General features: G+C 32.9%; 1 protein-coding gene across 1 annotated transcript in view; it reads left to right on the top strand.

The window, feature by feature from the left end:
• The first annotated feature begins 387 nt into the window (after positions 1-387).
• The window catches only part of Pex13 (peroxisomal biogenesis factor 13), a 74,045-nt gene continuing 55,092 nt past the window's right edge, over positions 388-19,340 (top strand). Inside the window, exons 1-2 of the mRNA XM_072535478.1 lie at positions 388-742; positions 10,692-11,279. Coding sequence (XP_072391579.1) covers positions 559-742; positions 10,692-11,279 — 772 coding nt within the window. The 5' untranslated portion in view covers positions 388-558. The remainder of the gene's footprint in view (positions 743-10,691; positions 11,280-19,340) is intronic.

Genomic DNA, 19,340 nt, shown 5'->3' with positions numbered 1-19,340 from the left:
ACGCTTAAGCGTCTATATTCTTTGGTAGTATCCATGCAATCTGGAACACATCTTTTTTGTTCAGTTCTTCGTCTCTACATTGTTATTCCATGTAATGTGTTCGATTCCATAATAAAAAATCGTCGAAAATTGTACGATTTTGCACTATTTATACAAAAAATTTTAAATTATAAAAAATAAAACAAATACAAATATGGCGCCGTATTTGTCTAAACTCAACTTTGACTTGATCACAGCACACTCACTCCGTGCAGGAACGAGACTAGCAGCGCCACCAAGCGAATGGGCGCCTAATCCGAACATGATTTGACCTTGGCTATCCCTGTTACCAATCTAGGTGTAATTTATCTATGTACATTGTTAAGGTAAACTTTGAAACTGAATTTAGTGAGAGTTGACTTGTTACCGAGATTAGTTTAGTTTTATAATAATTTTATATATTCTTAAATATGAACTAGAGGTGTATAATGTTACAGACAGCAAATGCTATAAAAAACTGGTGTTGTGTAGTGATGTGAAAGTTAACAGTACTATTTAAATAATCGTAACAATCTTATAATGTCTTTTTCAAAACCCTTTGAGGAAAACAATTTGCAAAATTCTTCACATGCTGTGAGGAATTCGGTTAGTCTCCCAATAGTAGCTGGTGGTAGAAACGCCCCTTTATTACCTCCTAGGCCATCCAACTCAATCATAGGAAATACTGGATATAATACTTTCAACTCATATTTACCATATTCTGGTAAGTATTAACATAGTTTGTTTAAATTTTTGATCAGCCTTGACCAGTAATATTAATAGTACATATATGTTTGTGTTTTATTGAATTGTAGTTAATAATTCATGAAACTATTAAATAGGTATAGAAATGTATTTATGGATTTAACTACTTTTTTCTTTTTAATTGGATCTGAATTATTAATATGTTAAATTTAGGACAATTTAACATGGAAGTTTATTATCTTCATTTTTTTTAATAAGTGAAGTAACTTTAATAACTATTGTGTAAAAAATGACCATAATATACATTAATATTGAAACAAAAATAAGTTCATTTGACGAAAAGCTGGTTTGAGATATTTAATTAATTGTTCTATTACAGATACAACTTAACTGAATTGGATTAACAGAAAAAATTCTAATTCTAGTTATCACTAATAAATAACGAAATACTACTACAAAACTCAAGATGATATGCGAGATGATAAAGTGCTGGGAATAAAGTCAAAAGTATATGCTTTCAACAAACCATATCATAGATAGATTAAAATAGAAGTCTAAAAATTATTATTGATTTGTGAATGATTTGTAATCAAAAAAGGAGCTCCGAAAACAAAATATAATGTATATAAATAATTATGTTAAGTACTTTGCAAGTATATAGCTAAACTCAAAGTGTAAAGTACTTTAGCCTTTTGCTAAGTTATCTTCTCTTCTTCTCATATTCCTCATCCCATTAAGGGGATGCACTAGCAACAGATGCCACCTTAACTCATTAATTTCACTCCTGGTCTTCTGTCATTTGCTTTATCTGTTGCAATGTTTTTAATTCTTAATCTTGATTTTCTGGATTTGTTCCATCCACCTTATGCAGGCCTATTCCTTCTTCTTCTTGTTGTTCCCTGTCTTTTGGCTTCAATCAAACCAAATTTATAGACAACAAACTGGAAGATTTTCTGGAAGAAAATAAGAAGAAAAAAAAAAAAGAACAGAACCTAGAGGAGTAAAAGACAAACAACCAAATAAAGACAGATATAACAGAAATACGGGAGGTTTAGAGAGAATATTATGAAGGGAAATATATGGACGTGGAAGAAACAAAGACAAAGGGAACCATAGAACAGATAGCAGTAAACGAATACCAAATGGAAGAAATAAGACCTGAAGAATTAGAACAAGCAATAAATAAAATAAAGACAGTAGAATAAAGTAGGAGGAATGGGACAGAACCGAATATGTTAGGGGAAGATTGTGCTGAGATGTGTGGAAAATTAATGACAGCTTAATCCTAAGAGAGTGTTTTGCATAAAAGAAATTAAAAAAATAATAACCCAGAAACTAATGCCTGAAAAAAGTTAATAAATCAAAGTAATTAGAATATAATACACCAACATAAATAAATAATTCATTATTAATGAAGATACCATATAGTGTCCTCTTAGTAGTTGCCTTTTTTTTGTTTTTTTATCTAAATATATTCAATATATCTGCCCCTTTCTATTGATATGTCGTCTATTAGGATTAGATCAGTTCTTTATGTTGTATTCAGCCAGAGGCCTTCTTCAAGCCAGTAAATCAAAATTTGTCTTATAGTAAATCTATTTTTACTTATAGTGTATTATGATATCTCGTATGTCTCTATATGTTCAATTAATGAAGGTACTGTGTAGTGCCCTTTTGGTAGTTGCCTTGTTTGTCTTTTCTATCTGAATATATTTGTTATATCCTCCCCTTTCATTTTTTATTTCGTGTGCTAGGATTAGATCAGTTCTTTATTTTGTATTCAGCCAGAGGCCTTCTTTAAGTCAATAAATCAAAATTTGTCTTTTAGTCAAACTATTTTTATCCATAGTGCCCTATGACATCTCATATGTAACCATACATTCATTAATAATGAAGACACTGTGTAGTGCCCTTTTGGTAGTCGCCTTGTTTGTTTTTTCTATCTTAATATATTCGTGATATCCTTCCCTTTCATTTAACATATCACACACTCCAATCGGGCCAATAACAAAGGAGATATTATGTAATGCCCTCTCAGCAATGCCGCATTGTGTGTTTTTTCTGTTTCAACATATTCGCTGCCCCCTCTCCTTTCCAATGATGTATCATATGTCACGATATAACTAATATAGGCACAAATAAAAATAAAGTTGCATCCAAAAATGTAATTTTTAACTTGGGTAGCATTATTAGAACTTGCTATTAAGGATGTCACAGCAACTCTATGACCAAAACATATTCAAGATGTTATAGAAGAAGAGAAAGTGTGTGATACAAACATTTGATATGAAATGAATCAGTTGTTTAATTAATAATTTTTATATGATTATATCATTTAAAACCGTTAGTTATGATTATATTAGAAATTCTTGTGATAATACTTGATATTTTTCGATAAAAAAAATATTGCACTAATTTTATAAAACACAATTGCGTAAATTATTCAATTAACAGTAAATTATTTCCATGTTTTTTAGAAATTACTTTACTCTTTCAATTTAACATTGGTAGTTTATGTTTTTTAATTTCATTATTATTGCCTGAATTCTCGTTGGCATGCCTAAAATCAAATGAGAAATGTCCTGTTGTGGAATATGTTCCCATTCCTCTATAAGGGCTTCTTGTAACTGATTTAAGATTAAAGGGGCAGGAACACGACTTTGTATCCTTTGCCCAAGCATGCCCCAAACATGTCTAAAGGTTTTTGAACAGTGTGTACTCCGAGTACGGACTTATGGTGCAGAAACTTTAATACTTACCTACTAAAAAATCTGTGGAAAAGTCTAGAGTGGTTTAGTGATGCATGGAGCGGTTGATGTCGAGATTAACGCTACAAGATCCAAATGTTCTTATAAGACCCAGAAAAAGGAATGCATATGAGGAGGAACTGAGTGGGACATGTGGCGAGAATTATTGACTATGTGGACTAAACTAATGGTGTGGCGTCCTAGGTTTCAAAAATAGGTGGTAAGGGAAGACCTCCCATACATAGGACCTATATAAAGAGGGTTAGAGTAAGATTTACAGATTTAACAAGCACAAGATTGAGAACACTCTAGACAAATGAGGGAGACCTATGTTCAGCAGTAAACACTACAGTCTGTGTGATGTGATGTAAACAGTCACTCATATTTGTCAGACACAGTACAGTATGCCTTTACATGGGAAGCACCATGACTAAGAAATCTGGAATAATGCTTAAATAGCATTGCTTGCTTGTCTTGCTGCTGGATACCCATTTAAATATTTTATTTGCTCTTTTACTTTTGTTTTCTCCCAGGAATGAAAATAATATCTGAATATTTGTATTTTTTTGGTTTCTTGAAAAAATATAAAGTATTAATGTTATCTCAATAAAATAAATCAAATTAAGAGGTAATCATTTCTTACATAAACATTTTTCTTCAGTGCTGATAACAATTTAATGGCCTAAATGTATGTAATTATGAATTCTCAGTATTCTAAAATTTAGGAAAGTTGTTAATAGCATTCAGATAATAATGTGTATTTACTCTTTTATTTTTTGATTGTTGCAGTCCATTTTTTCAACTGTGCGCCTAATCTATTGGCTCTAAAGGCTAATGGACTGTAAAATATCTTTTGGTAATAATATATGTATATATATATATATATATATATATATATATATATATATATATATATATATATATATATATATATATATATATATATTAATCTCTCTAATCCTGCACTTCAATCAACCGACAAGTCCAATAATCAGGCACCCTCTACCCGCGCCTCTTAACCACTTCTTTCAATAAAGATATGTATGCGCTCCGCCGCATCAAAGAATCTAACCTCAAAACATATTAAGTGCAATTGTGTACATATTTACCTGCTGTGTAGATATAATACTGTAGTTAAAAATGTCAAGTAACGGAAACACGAAACTCTAGCTTTGAAAGATAAAATGGACATTTTAAAGTAGTTAGATAGTAAAGAAAAGATGTGCAAATTGGCAAAAAATACGGAGTTAGGTGTCCTGCAATACACGATCTGAAGAAAAAAAATTACAAGATATTAGACCCTAACATAATGGAATCTGGACTAGGAGAGGGTAACACATTGAGACATAGATGGAAAACGCTCTTTATATCTGGAGAAATTCTGAAATAAAAAGCATTCGAATTTTATAAAAAAAAAAAAAAATATAAAGAAAGATGATTTTCGTGCCACTGTTAAGGGGCTGGATAAATTTAACAAGCGATTTGCTATCCATCTGTTAACTATGTCAGGTGGAAAATTGTCAATCAACGAATCTTCGGTGCAGCCATTTATCCAGTATTTTAAAGACGAAGTAGAAGGACTGGGTCTTCTTCCTGAGCAAATCTATAATGCAGACGAGAGTGGTCTGATCCTCGTGATAAGCGAGCGCACCTGGTATAAAGTGATTAAAGATAGAATCACATTTATGCTATGCTATGTTCAAATTGCCATCTGTTAATATGACATCTGCCAACATAGCCCTTTTAGTGTAAGTGGTAGCTATATTTACCACTTTTGTTAAAGGGTATTTTTCTAACCTATAGCAATGAGGATTAGACCGTAAGCATAAACAGTACTGTTGCAAAGCATTTTAGTGAAATTAGGCACCACATGACACACATACGCCTTCACCAATCTGAAGGTCGTTGAGCGGTAAAGATAGCTAGCTACCAGTGAGCCTTGTGTAGAGTACTTTACTGGTTTTATTGTCATAGCAATTCTAGTTTTTCATTTAAATATGGGATAATAAAAAGTGTAGTGTATACATACATTTGAATAATATGAGTTGTTACAGACAAAAGTTATTGTCTATGATGAATTTAATGAATTTTATAGAAGGTAAAATTACTATAGTGTCTCAATTGTATGTATATGAAAAGTTAAAATCGTTTGAATAACACAATTTACTGAACAGCTCTGACTAAGATTTAATTTTCTATTGAAATTTCTTTATGATATGAGTTATGTTAAACATTTTTGTACAATGCTACCTAAAAACTCCATTAAATCTTATAATATACATGAATCACCTTATCGTACGTGTTCTATAATTTTGTTACAAACATGCTTAGTCTCATTATCACTTCGTTGGACCATCTGCAATATTTATAGAATATTTAATTATATATGCTCATCTTTATTAAATATCTTCTTACGAATAATAAAAATTACATATAAAATAAATTCTTTATTTCACTTAAATGTAGTATTTATATGGGAATAAAACCACATTTGATTGTAATAAAAATGAAATTTTACGCTTTTTTTGACGTTTGAATTCCCACTCCGGAAATCGTTTTCAAAAAATATTATTTTAAAAAAAGGAGTTTATTTAAAATGTTGATGTTGTACTCGATAACCGAATTCGGCCATTGACCGAAATTTATTCCCACAACTCGTGAATTTCGTTTATTTCTCACATCGCGTTTCGGGTATTTTTGACGTGCACAGAACGCGTTGTGGATAACTGTTAAGACCCACAATACGAAACTACGAAGACCGTCGGACGCACACGACGATTTTTCGCGTTATGGGCAATACAAATACCCACAAAGCAAGACTTCTAATTTTATTTAAAAAATGTAAATAAAAATACGTTAATAAAAATTATGACTATAAAAGATATAAATGATGCTAAATGATGTAAATAAAAATACAAATACCCACTTAACGAAACTTCTAATTTTATTTAAAAAATGCAGATAAAAAATGTTTTAAACACAAAAATTTTTAGAACCAAATTTCTTCATTTATTTTTGCATGTCAGCGATCCATGACACTTTGAATTAGATTGTTTGTTCGTTTGTTTAGAGGAACATTTATTGTCGCCACAAAACCTTTTACAGTTGCGTCTTAGAAAACCTTGACCAGAACCTTTGGATGACATATTTGCTGCGGTTCGCAAGGATATTTTCTTACTACTAATATCATTTGATTCAAACATGAATTGCGAATTTGTTTGAAGGAGTTCATTTCTTGAAAATAATCTATCCAGTGGTCCATTCTCAGTACTGAGTTTGTACAAGCCATCATTATTAATTTCAGAAACCATGGCTAATACGCCTTCTAAAAGTTTTCTTTTAAGGTTTTCGATTGATTCACCCATTATATTAGAAATTATCAGAAACTACACTGAATAAAACTCGTGTTACCGGTAAGATTCGGTCAGATAAACTGGCTTGGTCAGCTAGAAAGAATGCCAGGTAATCGGGCTGTAAAAGTAGTCCAGAGATGGAAACCCCAAGGAAACAGAACAAGAGGAAGGCGCCGTAAAAGATGGATAGACGACGCAGAGAGGGATTAAAACCATGAACATCAGGCAGTGGCGAAGGAAAGCATCCGACAGGGCAGAATGAAAGAACATTGTTAAGCAGGCCAAGACTCACAAAGGGTTGTAGCGCCATTAGAAGAAGAAGAAGAAGAACCGGTAAGATTCAATATGCGGTTTCTGTATTTCCCTTTGTGGGTATTTATATTGGCAATAAAGCGAAATTCGTCGTGTGTTTCCGACGGCCTTCGTAGTTTCGCATTGTGGGTCATTGTAATTTATCCACAACGCGTTCTGTGCACGTCAAAAATACCCGAAACGCGATGTGAGAAATAAACGAAAATCTACTGTGTGTACTCCCACAACGGACCCTATGTCTTTTATTAGCCCACTACAAATACACATTTTCTAGAAAAATGCTTAAATACAATTCAATCGTAAAAAGATTTTAGGTTTTAAGTTTTGATATAGTTTGTTTCTAAATGTACCATTAGATAAAACTTTAAAAGTAATAAGGACGGAATTAATATTGATAATACATTGACTACTAAAAAAACTATAATTGATATATTTATAATTATTGTCACGTATATTTAACTACAATCGAGTGATGAACTTAATGAACAGATAATACTTATTATCAATGTAATAAATCATTACCCAATCTGGAGGTTTTAATGTCAAGGAGGATATTAAATATAGACTTTGGTTTACTTTGGTTTCATATATTGATTATAAAATTGTTGTAAATAGAAAACTATAATAGATATTTAAATATCAGTCCAAATCACATGATTGTTATGTTATTAAGTCCGTATGTGAATTAAAATTTCTGGTTCTAACGAAAAGAGTTTTTTTTACAAGAAGATGCTTGATTAAAATTTATTTTTTATCAACTAATCAACTAATTTATACAATAGATGAAAAAGAACAGAACGTGCCGAATTTATGAAGTTACTAGACGATAAGTGGATAACTAATATTTCTTTAACCAAAGTTAAGTTAGCGGTAATTACTAACCATAACGTATGGCTCTAATTTACATTGTAAATGCGTGTAATGAGTTTCGGACAATAAAGATATGCTCGCACTTGACCGATCGGGCCGGTAACCGAACGCACCGCCACAGCCGGAATTAAAATTATGTCAGCTCAGAGCTCAGTCAGATGATTTACATATTAAATTTCATGGAAGACAGATCCAAAAATTATTATTGTTATTTTGTAGTGCGAGAAAGAGGAACAACAAAATAAACTTCCAAAAAGGAAGCGTAATGACTGGATGCATAAAATTTGTAAAAAGCAAAACACGGAAAGTAAATTTGCTACTTTATTTCCTGATTTAAAATTTTATCAATACTTACAAAACGTCAGAAAAATAACAATAACAATTTAAAATTTACTGAAATTACATAAATCGGCACTATCACAAAATAAAAGATAATAAAATACACAATCCATTGCAAAATTTAAATAAATTGCAAATCGTTAAGAAACTATTCTACTGAATAATATGGTCTTTCAGGTAGAGAGGCTTTTGCTTTTACGGAAAGAAGAAATTTTACGGAACTTAAGGAAAGAAGTTGCAAAGGGAGATGGTTGTATAATTTTTTTTGCCGAATATAACATAGATTTCTTTACTAACTCAGTGGACGGGATCGGTAAATATACATCAAAGGTTGAATTTCTGGTGTAGTAGTCATTATTATATCTTGCTGGAAAAACATGTAGGTGTTTACGAATTAAGCAAACAGTTTCTAAAATATATAAAGAGGGAAGAGTTAAAATCCAGTGATTTTTGAAGTAGCTTCTGCAATGTGTTTTCTACTGAGGCGAAAAAGATACCGTATTGCTCTTTTTTGTATTTTAAAAATAACATTAGATTGGACAGCTGTACTAGAACCCCAAAAAAGAAGACCATATTGAAGATGAGACTCAAACAAAGAAAAATATGTTATTTTGGAAGATGCTAAATTGATTTCCTTCGAAACACATCTTATTGCATAGTAGTCTGAGGCTAATTTCTTACTTAATAAATCGATATGAAGGTTGCTTGATAAAAATACCAAGAAATTTTACAGAACCAACGATACTGATCTGGCAGTTATTAAGAAGCAAGGGTTGAAGAGTTCCTTTATAGGATAATGCTATTGTCTTATCCACGTTAAAAGAGAGTAAATTAGAGTCGAATAAGGTTTTTATTTTAAGTATATCAGAAGTTACAGTTGCATGAAGAGTTGACATATTAGAGTTCCCCAGGTGATACTGGTATCATCAGCAAAAAGAAAAATGTTTCCATCTATTTTTAAGTTGATGTCATTTATAAATACAAGGAAAAGTAGAGGACCCAATACTGAACATTGTGGTACTCCACATACAATGCTTTTGTGACTAGAGTCAGTATCATTTGCTCTAACTAGTTGTTTCCTATTCCTCAAGTAAGATTGGAACCAATTCAAAGAAATACCTTGAATTCCGTAGAAATTTAGTTTTTTTATCAAAATGTCGTGATTTACACAATCAAGAGCCTTGGCATAGTTAGAAAAAACAGTGGCAGTGTAAAGATTATTGCTTAGTGCTTAATAGACCTCATGTAATACAGAAAACATAGCATCACTGGTACATTTATTAGATAAAAAGCGCAACTGACTTTGTGATAAAATGTTGTCTTCACCAAGAAAGGACATAAGTCGGGCTTTTATAAGTATCTCAATAATTTTGGATAGGACCGGTAGTAAGGCAATAGGTCTATAATTGCAGACATTTGATTTTTCACCACCTTTATGAAGAGGAATAATAATGGCTGTCTTTAGACACGCATAAAACACATTTTTTGTGAGATTTAAGAAAATTTTTATGGATAGTCCATCAGTACTACAGGAAGATTTGCTTTTGACACTATTGACTGTTTGCATCAGTTCAGATTTATCAACCGGTCTTATAAAGAATGAATTCGAGACCTTTTTTGAATTGGGGAGATAGAAAATAGGATCTTGTTGTGGCAAAATAGTTGATGTTATGTTTTTACTCACATTAACGAAGTATTCATTTAGATTTTAAGGGTTTGGAAGAGAAAATGTTTGAGCTGTTGAGTTTTATTACGAAGATCGTTTATTATGAACCAAGTTTTTTTTGCAACAGTTTTAGAACTTCCCAGATGATTTTTCGACCTCTTTTATTCCTAGTATCTAATTCATATTCATCAACATGCTCACCAACTTTACCCTCTCGTACTTTGGCGTTCTGATTGCGTGTTCAGGAAAGCGAAATAGTCAGTTTATTTTAAAATTGGTTGCATCCTTCTAACGAAGCATTTAATATAAGCTAAGAAGATGTCATAATATATTTAGAATCGATAAGTTTTAGAACAATATCCAGTTGACTTTTTTGTATTCTGTCGTCGCCCAGCTTCTATAAATCCGACCGTGGGCACTTACACCTTTAAAATGAAAAGTATAGAAAGCTGTTTTTCTCATACTAGAAAGTTTTTTTATATAATTACTATTGATAAGAGCCAGCTGCTGAACTCCATGTGATTAGTGTAATGACAGAAACTTTTTAAACACAGTTATATTAAGTCCAAAGTGGATATGATTCTTAATAACAATTGATTCCTATCTGAATTCGTAAGAAGTTAGAAAAATATGAACGTGCGTACTATTCATGAGAATATTAATGTTTTTTTTTATTTTCAGGTTCGTCATATGGAGGCTACAATTCGTATAATTCCTACATGCCATATCGCAGCTCTCCCTACAGTTCCTATGGAAGTTACGGCTCATACGGTTCTTCTTACGACCCTTATAACTCCTATGGATCTTATCCCAATCAGGCCTTAGACGATCACGAACGACGGTTTATTCAGTACGCCGAGGAAAGCTCGAGAAATACTTTTTCTAGTGTGGAAAGCATTGTAAGAGCCTTTAATAGCATAGCTATGATGTTAGACAATACGTTTTTCGCTATGACTAGCAGCTTTAGAGCTGTATTAAGCGTAGCCGAGAACTTCGGACGACTAAGGACTATGTTTGGTCATATCTGGTATTCGATAAATATATTTAGGTTTTTCAATTGGTTATATAGGCAATGTTTACGATTAATGGGATACAAAGTACCGACGAGTCAAGTATCGGCAGCTTGGTCGCAAGCGAAGAAAGGAGCTGTGGCCGGAGGAGCACCTGTGCCGCCTGGAGGTGCTGGTTCGAGTTGGCCCACTATTGCGTTTTTGGGAATGTTGGTGTCTGCTCCCTATATTATTAGTCGATTTTTGCCAAAATACGAAGGTAAGAAATATGTGCTGAAATGTAGTTTTAAGAACTTTATTTGTTTTATTAACTTTTTAATCACTGATTTAGCTAGGGATTAACAACATAAACAGTAATTTTAATTAAAACAAAAAGTATATATATATATATATATATATATATATATATATATATATATATATATATATATATATATATACATATACCTATATATGTATTGCAAACCATTAAGTCGTTGATTGAAAAAACCATTGAATATAATAGACCCCTGATACTTGTCTTTGTCGACTTTGAAAAAGCATTTGATACGGTCAATCAAAGTGAAATGCTCCAAGCTTTAACACAATGTAGAATAGATCACCGATACATATCCCTCATCAGATACATCTATCAGCATGCTACAGCCTGTGTAAGACTTAATGAAGATACTGGGACCTTTCGTATTGAAAGAGGCGTTCGGCAAGGAGACAACATCCTAAATTATTTACAACTTTGCTAGAATATGCTTGTAAAATAATAGATTGGAACGAAAAGGGCATCAATGTAGATGGAAAATTTTTAAATAACCTTTAATTTGCAGACGATATCGTTCTTATTGCAGCTTTGATCAGTCACAGATAATGCTCCAAGATAGATTGGAACGGAAAGGGCATCAATGTAGATGTAAAATTTTTAAATAACCTTAAATTTGCAGATGATATCGTTCTTATTGCAGACAGCTTTGATCAGGCACAGATAATGCTTCAAGAACTCCATACTGCCACAAAAAGAGTTGGTCTTACAATAAATTTTTCAAAAACACGATTTATGACAAATTTAGTCCACAACAAAAACATCTCAGTAGAAGACAAAGATATTGAGCCAGTTGACTCCTATAAATACTTGGACCTGAGATCAGAATAAGTCGAGACAACCAAACAATCGAGCTGAAAAGAAGAATAAACGTCGCTTGGGCTGCATTTGGAAAGATGAAGGATATTTTTAGGTCTAAGATTCCAATGTGTCTGAAAAGAAAAGTATTTAATCAGTGTATTTTGCCAGTGATGACCTACGGCGCAGAAATACTCACAAGAACAACAGTGAGTAAACTACAAGTTGCGGAAAGGGCAATGGAGAGAATAATGTTAGGGATTTCTCTACTTGATAGAATACCCAATGCTACTATACGCAAAAGATCAGGAGTAGCAGACATTATGGAAAGGATAACAACACTAAAGTAGAACTGGGCAGGTCATGTAGCAAGATCAGTTGATGACCGGTGGACAAAAAGAATTTTGGAATGGAGGCCCCGAATACAAGCTAACAGAAATAGAGGTCGACCCCCAACGAGATGGACAGATGACATAAAAAAGTGACTACAAATTGGATTCAGATGGCGCAAAATCGGACCAAGTGGAAAATCATGCGAGAGGCCTACATTCAGCAGTGGACGTTAGAGGCTAGTTTATGATGATGATGATGATACCTATATAAACAAGCTATACGCTCCCGAAGAAGCTGAAGCTGTTTTCACTTGAAGATCCTTTTTGTGTGGGCATCCCATTCTGGGATGCCTACCCATTCTACATTTTGCCTTTGTTTTGTATTTTTCTCGTTCCTCTTCTTTGCTCGTCTTTAACCATCTTAATCGTGTTTTATTCTTTTCTTCCACTGCTAATTGGCACTCTTCGTCAAACCAATTATTGCTTCTTTTATTTTGCATTTTGTCAACCAGTTTCTCTACTGCCTTCTTTATTCCTTGTTTATTTTTTTCCACTGTTCCTCCATTTGTTGTTCTTTGAACTGTATCTCTGCATTTACTTCTTGTACAAATCTTCTTACTTATTTCTCTTTCAATTTATCTACGTTCCATTTTCTCTGTGCTTTTCGCCTTCCGTTCTTTGTTGTTTTTATTTTTCATTTTGTAATCACTAGCAGATGGTCCGAGTCGATGTTGGCCCCTCTTTAAGATTTAACGTCATTTATCGATTGTTTGTGTGTCTTTTTAATCAGTATATGGTCTATTTGATTTCCCTCCAGACTTCCTGGTCTCATCCATGTTATTTTGTGTTTGTCTTTGTGTTTATATCTCGTGCTTCTTATATCCATGTTTAACCTTTGTGTCTATACCCAGGTACCTGGGTATCCTTGGTAATTGTTTTATCTGAATCATTGACGATAGTATAAATATTTTTATTCGAGCTTCTAGTTATTCCTAAAATTATTCAGAACGAAGAGATTTATAATAAAAACCAAAGAAAAAAATGCATATAATATATTAAAATTACCTGTCAAAGTTTTTACACCATTATGTCCACACCCGTGGCACCCGGGTAACACTAATGTTTAGTAAATTATGAAGCTCTGTCTAGTTTTTTTTATAATAAAAGTGATATGGAAACGTAAATAAAAGTTACATTTTAAACACATTGTCCACACTTACTTATATTTACTGAGTGTTCGTTACATAGTGGACGATTACAAACATTACATGATTTTCGTGTCTTTCTTAGCCGCTTTTTCGCTAAAGACATACAAATGTAGCAGTTTCCAACAATTTTGAGGCGTCCAGTGGAATCTCGAAGTGGTAATGACTCTGCAGTATTACTTGAATCTGTAGGTAGAGGTTTTCCTAACATACACTCAGTTCCTGACCTTGATGAAAAATTTCGGTATACATTTGGTACTTTAGATCTAACAGAAATTGCAGGCATCACTAGTTGTTTCCCTAAGTCTTGTAGAAAAATTCTACGCTTACTGGTTTCAGTAGAACTCTGTGGATTATTCTCTGTATAAATTATATAGGTTGCTAGGTAAGCTACGTCTAGGATATTGTAAAAGAAGGCTACTGGCCAACGCAAAGTTCTGCGTTTAGTGGAATAATGAGAAACCATTTTGTCCATGTTGTCTACGCCCCCTTTAGTTGTATTATAGAACTGAATTATTTCAGGTTTATTTTTTGGGCCACTTACATTATCGTTGCCATGCATTGTTGACAGCAAGATAACGCTTTTTTTCTTTTTTGGTACATATGAACAAATAGTAACACGATCTGCACTGAATCCGTCTAATGACGATTCAGGCTCACGCTCTGGCGAAGGCAGCATTTCTTGTGGAATATATGGTTTGTTTTTTTTCAAAGTACCAACTAATTATAAATTCCAAGACAACAGGAGACGGGCTAGTGGAAGAGTTGTGAAAAAATTATCCATTGTTATGTTTCGTCCAGAATTTTTGTATCGGTAACACAAATCTTTTACTACGCGTTCACCTTGATTAGTTTCACGTCCAGTCGAATTTTTTCCAGTATAAATTTGTCCAGTAAGTGAATACGAATTATTGGCGTCACAAACCCACCAAACCTTGATGCGATACTTGGCAGGTTTTGCTGGCATATATTGCGTGAAACGTGTCCTACCTCTAAAAGGAAATAACTGTTCATCCACAGTAAGAGAATCCGACGGTACCTAGTTACGACGTAAATTATCATTGAGAAGATGGAATATATCTGTAATAGCTCCAGCTTTATCATTTTGCAAACGTTCTGCACGTGTTTTGTCATTGTCAAACCGTAAGAATCTGCTGATGCTCCAAAAGCGATTTATGCCCATACTTGCTCGGTACAAAGGATGAGAGTCTGTTTTCCATAAATCTTTCGAGTGCTCTGAATTTGAATGCCGTACTCCTGCTTTAATAAGAATACCTAAGTATGCATCAAATTCTTCTGTTGTGAGTGACTTCCAAACATTTCGAGGTTTGTCGGGGTTTTCAACATTATACTTTTCACAAAGGCTATTAGCTTTTCGATTTATTTCGCGTATAATTATGTCACACATTACGTCACTGAAAACACATTTGAATGTATCTCTAATCGAAAGAGTTTTAGTAGAACGTACTGGGCCCGTTTTTTCACGCAAAAGGTTACGTTTCAGTGTTCGACTTGCAGTAAACGGTTTTCGTTGCCAAATCGTTTTATCTTTTGCAACCAGAACATCACTTTGGGAAGAACTTTCTTGAAAATCGTCAAAATCTTCATCACTACTATCGTCGCCGTCGGTATCGATTTCAATCTTATTATTGATATCAGTAAAAACGTCCTCTACGTCAGAAGCTTCATCTCCATCCGGTTTGCTTTGCGAAACATAGTCCTCATCTGATTCCTGGTTTTCGATATTTTTGTCTACTTCCTCATCTATATCGTCTATAAATTGTTGCAAGTACTTCTGTTGCTTTTCAAACGTCATTCTAAAATTGAATGATCTATGTATAAAACATTGTAAAAATAAACAGTAATAACTTACCTTCTAAATTCGCTAGCACTCACTTCTCTTCTTGCCATTATTACAAGTAATTACAACATAAAACACGCATATAGTCACAAAAATATTAACAAATTGTAAGCACAGTTAAATAAACACTGATAGCAAACAAAGAAAAATCCCAATTGTCTGTTATTTTCGGAATGTACAAGCGAAGTTTACCGAAACAATGCCGGGTACCTGGGTAGCACGAGTATAGACTCCCGTATCAGGTACTTGGGTATTGACATAACGGTTAATGCCGCTGCTAAATTACATAGTCTTTCTCCATTATTGTTTGCTGTGTCATGTATTGAGTTTGCATCTGCAACCTCTCTGAAGCAATTTTCTTTGCCTATTTGGGCGTTGAAATCTCCTATAAGGATTAATATATCTTCTCGGCGTTTTCTTCTAGTGTTTCATAGAACTGCTGTTTTGTCAAGTCATCACTGTTTTCTGTGGGTGCATAGACATTTATTATGGACAACTTGCTCGTTTTGCTGTTTACTCTTATGTATGATATTCTTTCACTAATGGGTTTAAATTCCATAACTTTATGTCTCATTTCTCCTATCACCATAAAAGCCGTTCCTCCATATCCCTGTTTTTCTTCGCCTGCAACCATACTGTATAATTTTCCTTTTCGATTTTTCCATGTCCCCGCATCTGGTTTCCTGAATTCCTGCTATATCTATCTTGTATTGTTTTAACTGTGTCGCTAATGGTTTTAACTGTGTCGCTAGTTCTTCCATTTTCCTGTTTCCAGCAACGTCCTCACGTTCCATGTCCAATGTTTTTTGTCAGTTTCTTAATTCTCTTTCTCTTTTTTGTATTTTTCTTATTATTCTAATAATATACCTTGACTCATTTTCCTCTTCGTTTGCATTGTCTGTTTCCTTTTCATCCATTCATTCTTCTTTTTCTAGTTGTTTGGAGCATTTTCAATATATGTGAGTTTATTTTCTTTTGCATTCCATTTCAGCACCTTGTCATCTATTTCCAATTTCTGGTATCTGATTTTTACTTTTGCTTCTTTTCTTCTTTCTTGTTTTACTATATCTTTGCTGCCGTGGACGTTAGCGCTGCATTTATATATAAAAGAAAAAGTATGAATCTAAAATGAAAATTATTATTTATTCAAAACATAAATGTCGTCGCGTGGTACTTAATATCTATAACAAATCCTCATCTTAGTCTCACAATTTAATAACTTGTTTATCTTTATCCAAGCAAAAGTGATGCATAATGCACTATCTCTCCTTGCCCTGTTGGTACACTCTATGCAACAAGTTTACATAGTGTGAGCTTAATTTGAAAAGGAACTTCTTAAATGATAACAATTTTCCAAATTACAAAAGATAAGTATGTACATATCTGTAGAATGTGTTGTGACGAAAACATTTCGGTAATTATTGTAAACAAAAAAGTTATCGTTTAAATATGAGGTGATATACATTTTTGTAAATGTAAAAACGTGTGGTCTAATTATTTTTCTTTTAAATTAAAATTACTTTGGAAAATAACATAATTGACTACACCAGAAACTTGAGATAATTTAATGGTTAACATATCACAAAAGATGAGATTAAAGTTAAAGTTCAATAGGTTCATTTTCTGTCTCTGTACTGTTATTTTCCAGAGAATCCACGTTATGATCGTCACTATCTTTCTAGTCCGATCAAATAAAATTAATATACACGTAGATCAAAATGTAGTTCGGTACAGGAACTGCTGCGGCAATTCATGTTTTTATGAAGATTTTTACGATATTTTTCTGCAAAGTTAAAGGGAAAGCTTTCATTTAAAACTTACTAAATTAAATTTTTATTTATTTGCATTATAAATAGACACTATAAATATTTTATTTTGCAGGAAAAGTTGCGTTTTGGTACCAATATAAAGCAAAAAAAAATTGGTTGAAAAATATTCAATAGTTTATGAAATATTTAATTTTTTTATTAAATGTTACTATTTTTTTAATTGTTGCCGATAGAGTATACACTTAGATAATGTCACATTTTTTTTTGTTTTTATGTATATTTTTGACAAATGCATTGAGAAATCAAATTTTGAATTAAACTCCCCTCCAAAACGGCGTATTGGAAAATTGTGCTAATTTTTTTATAACTTGTAATAGGTGCTTTCGACAATTTTTCACACATTTAAAAAAAGTTTTTCTAAGACCATTTTTTGGCGAGATTGCTTTTTCAACTTTAAAAATTCATAATTTGTTTATTTATCAGTATAAACATTTAAAAATGCGTAAGTACATCTATCAACCCTATTGCTTAACAATGCCATTTATATAGTCAGTCTAGAAAGTATCCGGAAAAAAGAAAGCAGAATTATAATTTTACGGTATTTATTTCTATCACTTGAAATATAAAATTTCAACAAATAATTCATCTCATTTACTTATACGACCTCCATTTAAATCTAAACACTTAACTAAACGTCCAGGTACACCCGAAACTAGGTCAAGGCCATAATTTTCGGTAATGGTGTTCCAGGCCTGTAAAACTGACTTCTTTATCTCGTGGCGCTGCTCGTTCCACTTCAATCTTCATCAGTCTCCATATGTTTTCAATGGGACTAATATCTGGAGATGCTGCTGGTCACGAAATTGTTGCCAATTCGTGTTCTTGCATCCAAGCTTGAGTATAAGCAGAAATATGGCATCTTGCATTATCTTGCTGAAAACGCCACCCCTCTGGATATAAAACATGAACCGTTTCAAGAAGAAAACCATTTAGGATGTCACAATATTTCGCACTATCAACAGTACCATTAACTATACAGAGAGGTGTAGCACCACGCTGAGATATTGCTTCCCAAACCATTATTTTAGTGGGAAATTTGGAAATTTGGACGGTAACATTTTCTCTTGATAGGACTTTTAGATGATTTGCACCAAGCTGGAAACAACTTTCATCAGATATAAAGACATTATTAAAATTATCTTCTCGACAACGTTGACAAAAATCTATTCTTCGTTGCCTTTGCAGAGGTGCCATTGTAGGGATTTTTTTGGGATTCTTTGATATGTATGCTTTTTCAGTGACATGCGGACAGTTTCTGGGCACACTTTTATTCTTCGTTGATTTCCAAATCTGTTCGCTAATTTTCAAAACCCTAGGCGCTGATTTTGTCGTCCTAAAGCTACTTAGGCAATTAAATTGTTTCCGCGAATCTTACGCGTTCTACCCGAAACTGGTCTATGTCTCATATCTATGCCATTTTTTATCCTCTTTATTGTCTCATACTCTGCACTTTTTCCGAATTCAGTCAATTGCACTAATTTTTTAACGTTTCGGACACCCTTTCTATACAAATATTCCACCACTTTTCTTTTTTCTACTTGCGACATTATTTCACAAATCTTAAGTCTGTTTACAAACAACAATATTTGACAGATGGTGTTGTCATGCGATTTTGTCCATAACCTACTATCGGCACAACCTACTTGATGCATTACTTTTGTCTTAAAATGTTACAAAAAGGAAATCTATTAAAATTAGGAAAAATATAAAATTCCGGATACTTTCTAGGCGGACTATACATAGAAAAAATTATCGAATATTTTGAAAAATGATGATTTTGGTATCGACCTTAAATAAAAACTTTTTGCCTGAAAAGTGGGGGGTGAAGTAGATCCAAGCGTTCAAAAGTTAAACTTAAGACTTCAAATCCGCGTCGTCAGAAAAATTTGCAATATCTCCGTTAATAATGGACCAATTCCGATATTTTTTTATAATTTGGGGTAGCATATAAAATAATATCATCTGCATGACTCTTTTTGCAA

Source organism: Diabrotica undecimpunctata, chromosome 6 (genome assembly GCF_040954645.1).
Source record: "Diabrotica undecimpunctata isolate CICGRU chromosome 6, icDiaUnde3, whole genome shotgun sequence".
In the NCBI taxonomy this organism is placed as follows: Eukaryota; Metazoa; Arthropoda; class Insecta; order Coleoptera; family Chrysomelidae; genus Diabrotica; species Diabrotica undecimpunctata.
Note: the sequence above shows the minus strand (reverse complement) of the source record. Positions and strands in the feature narration are given on the sequence as shown.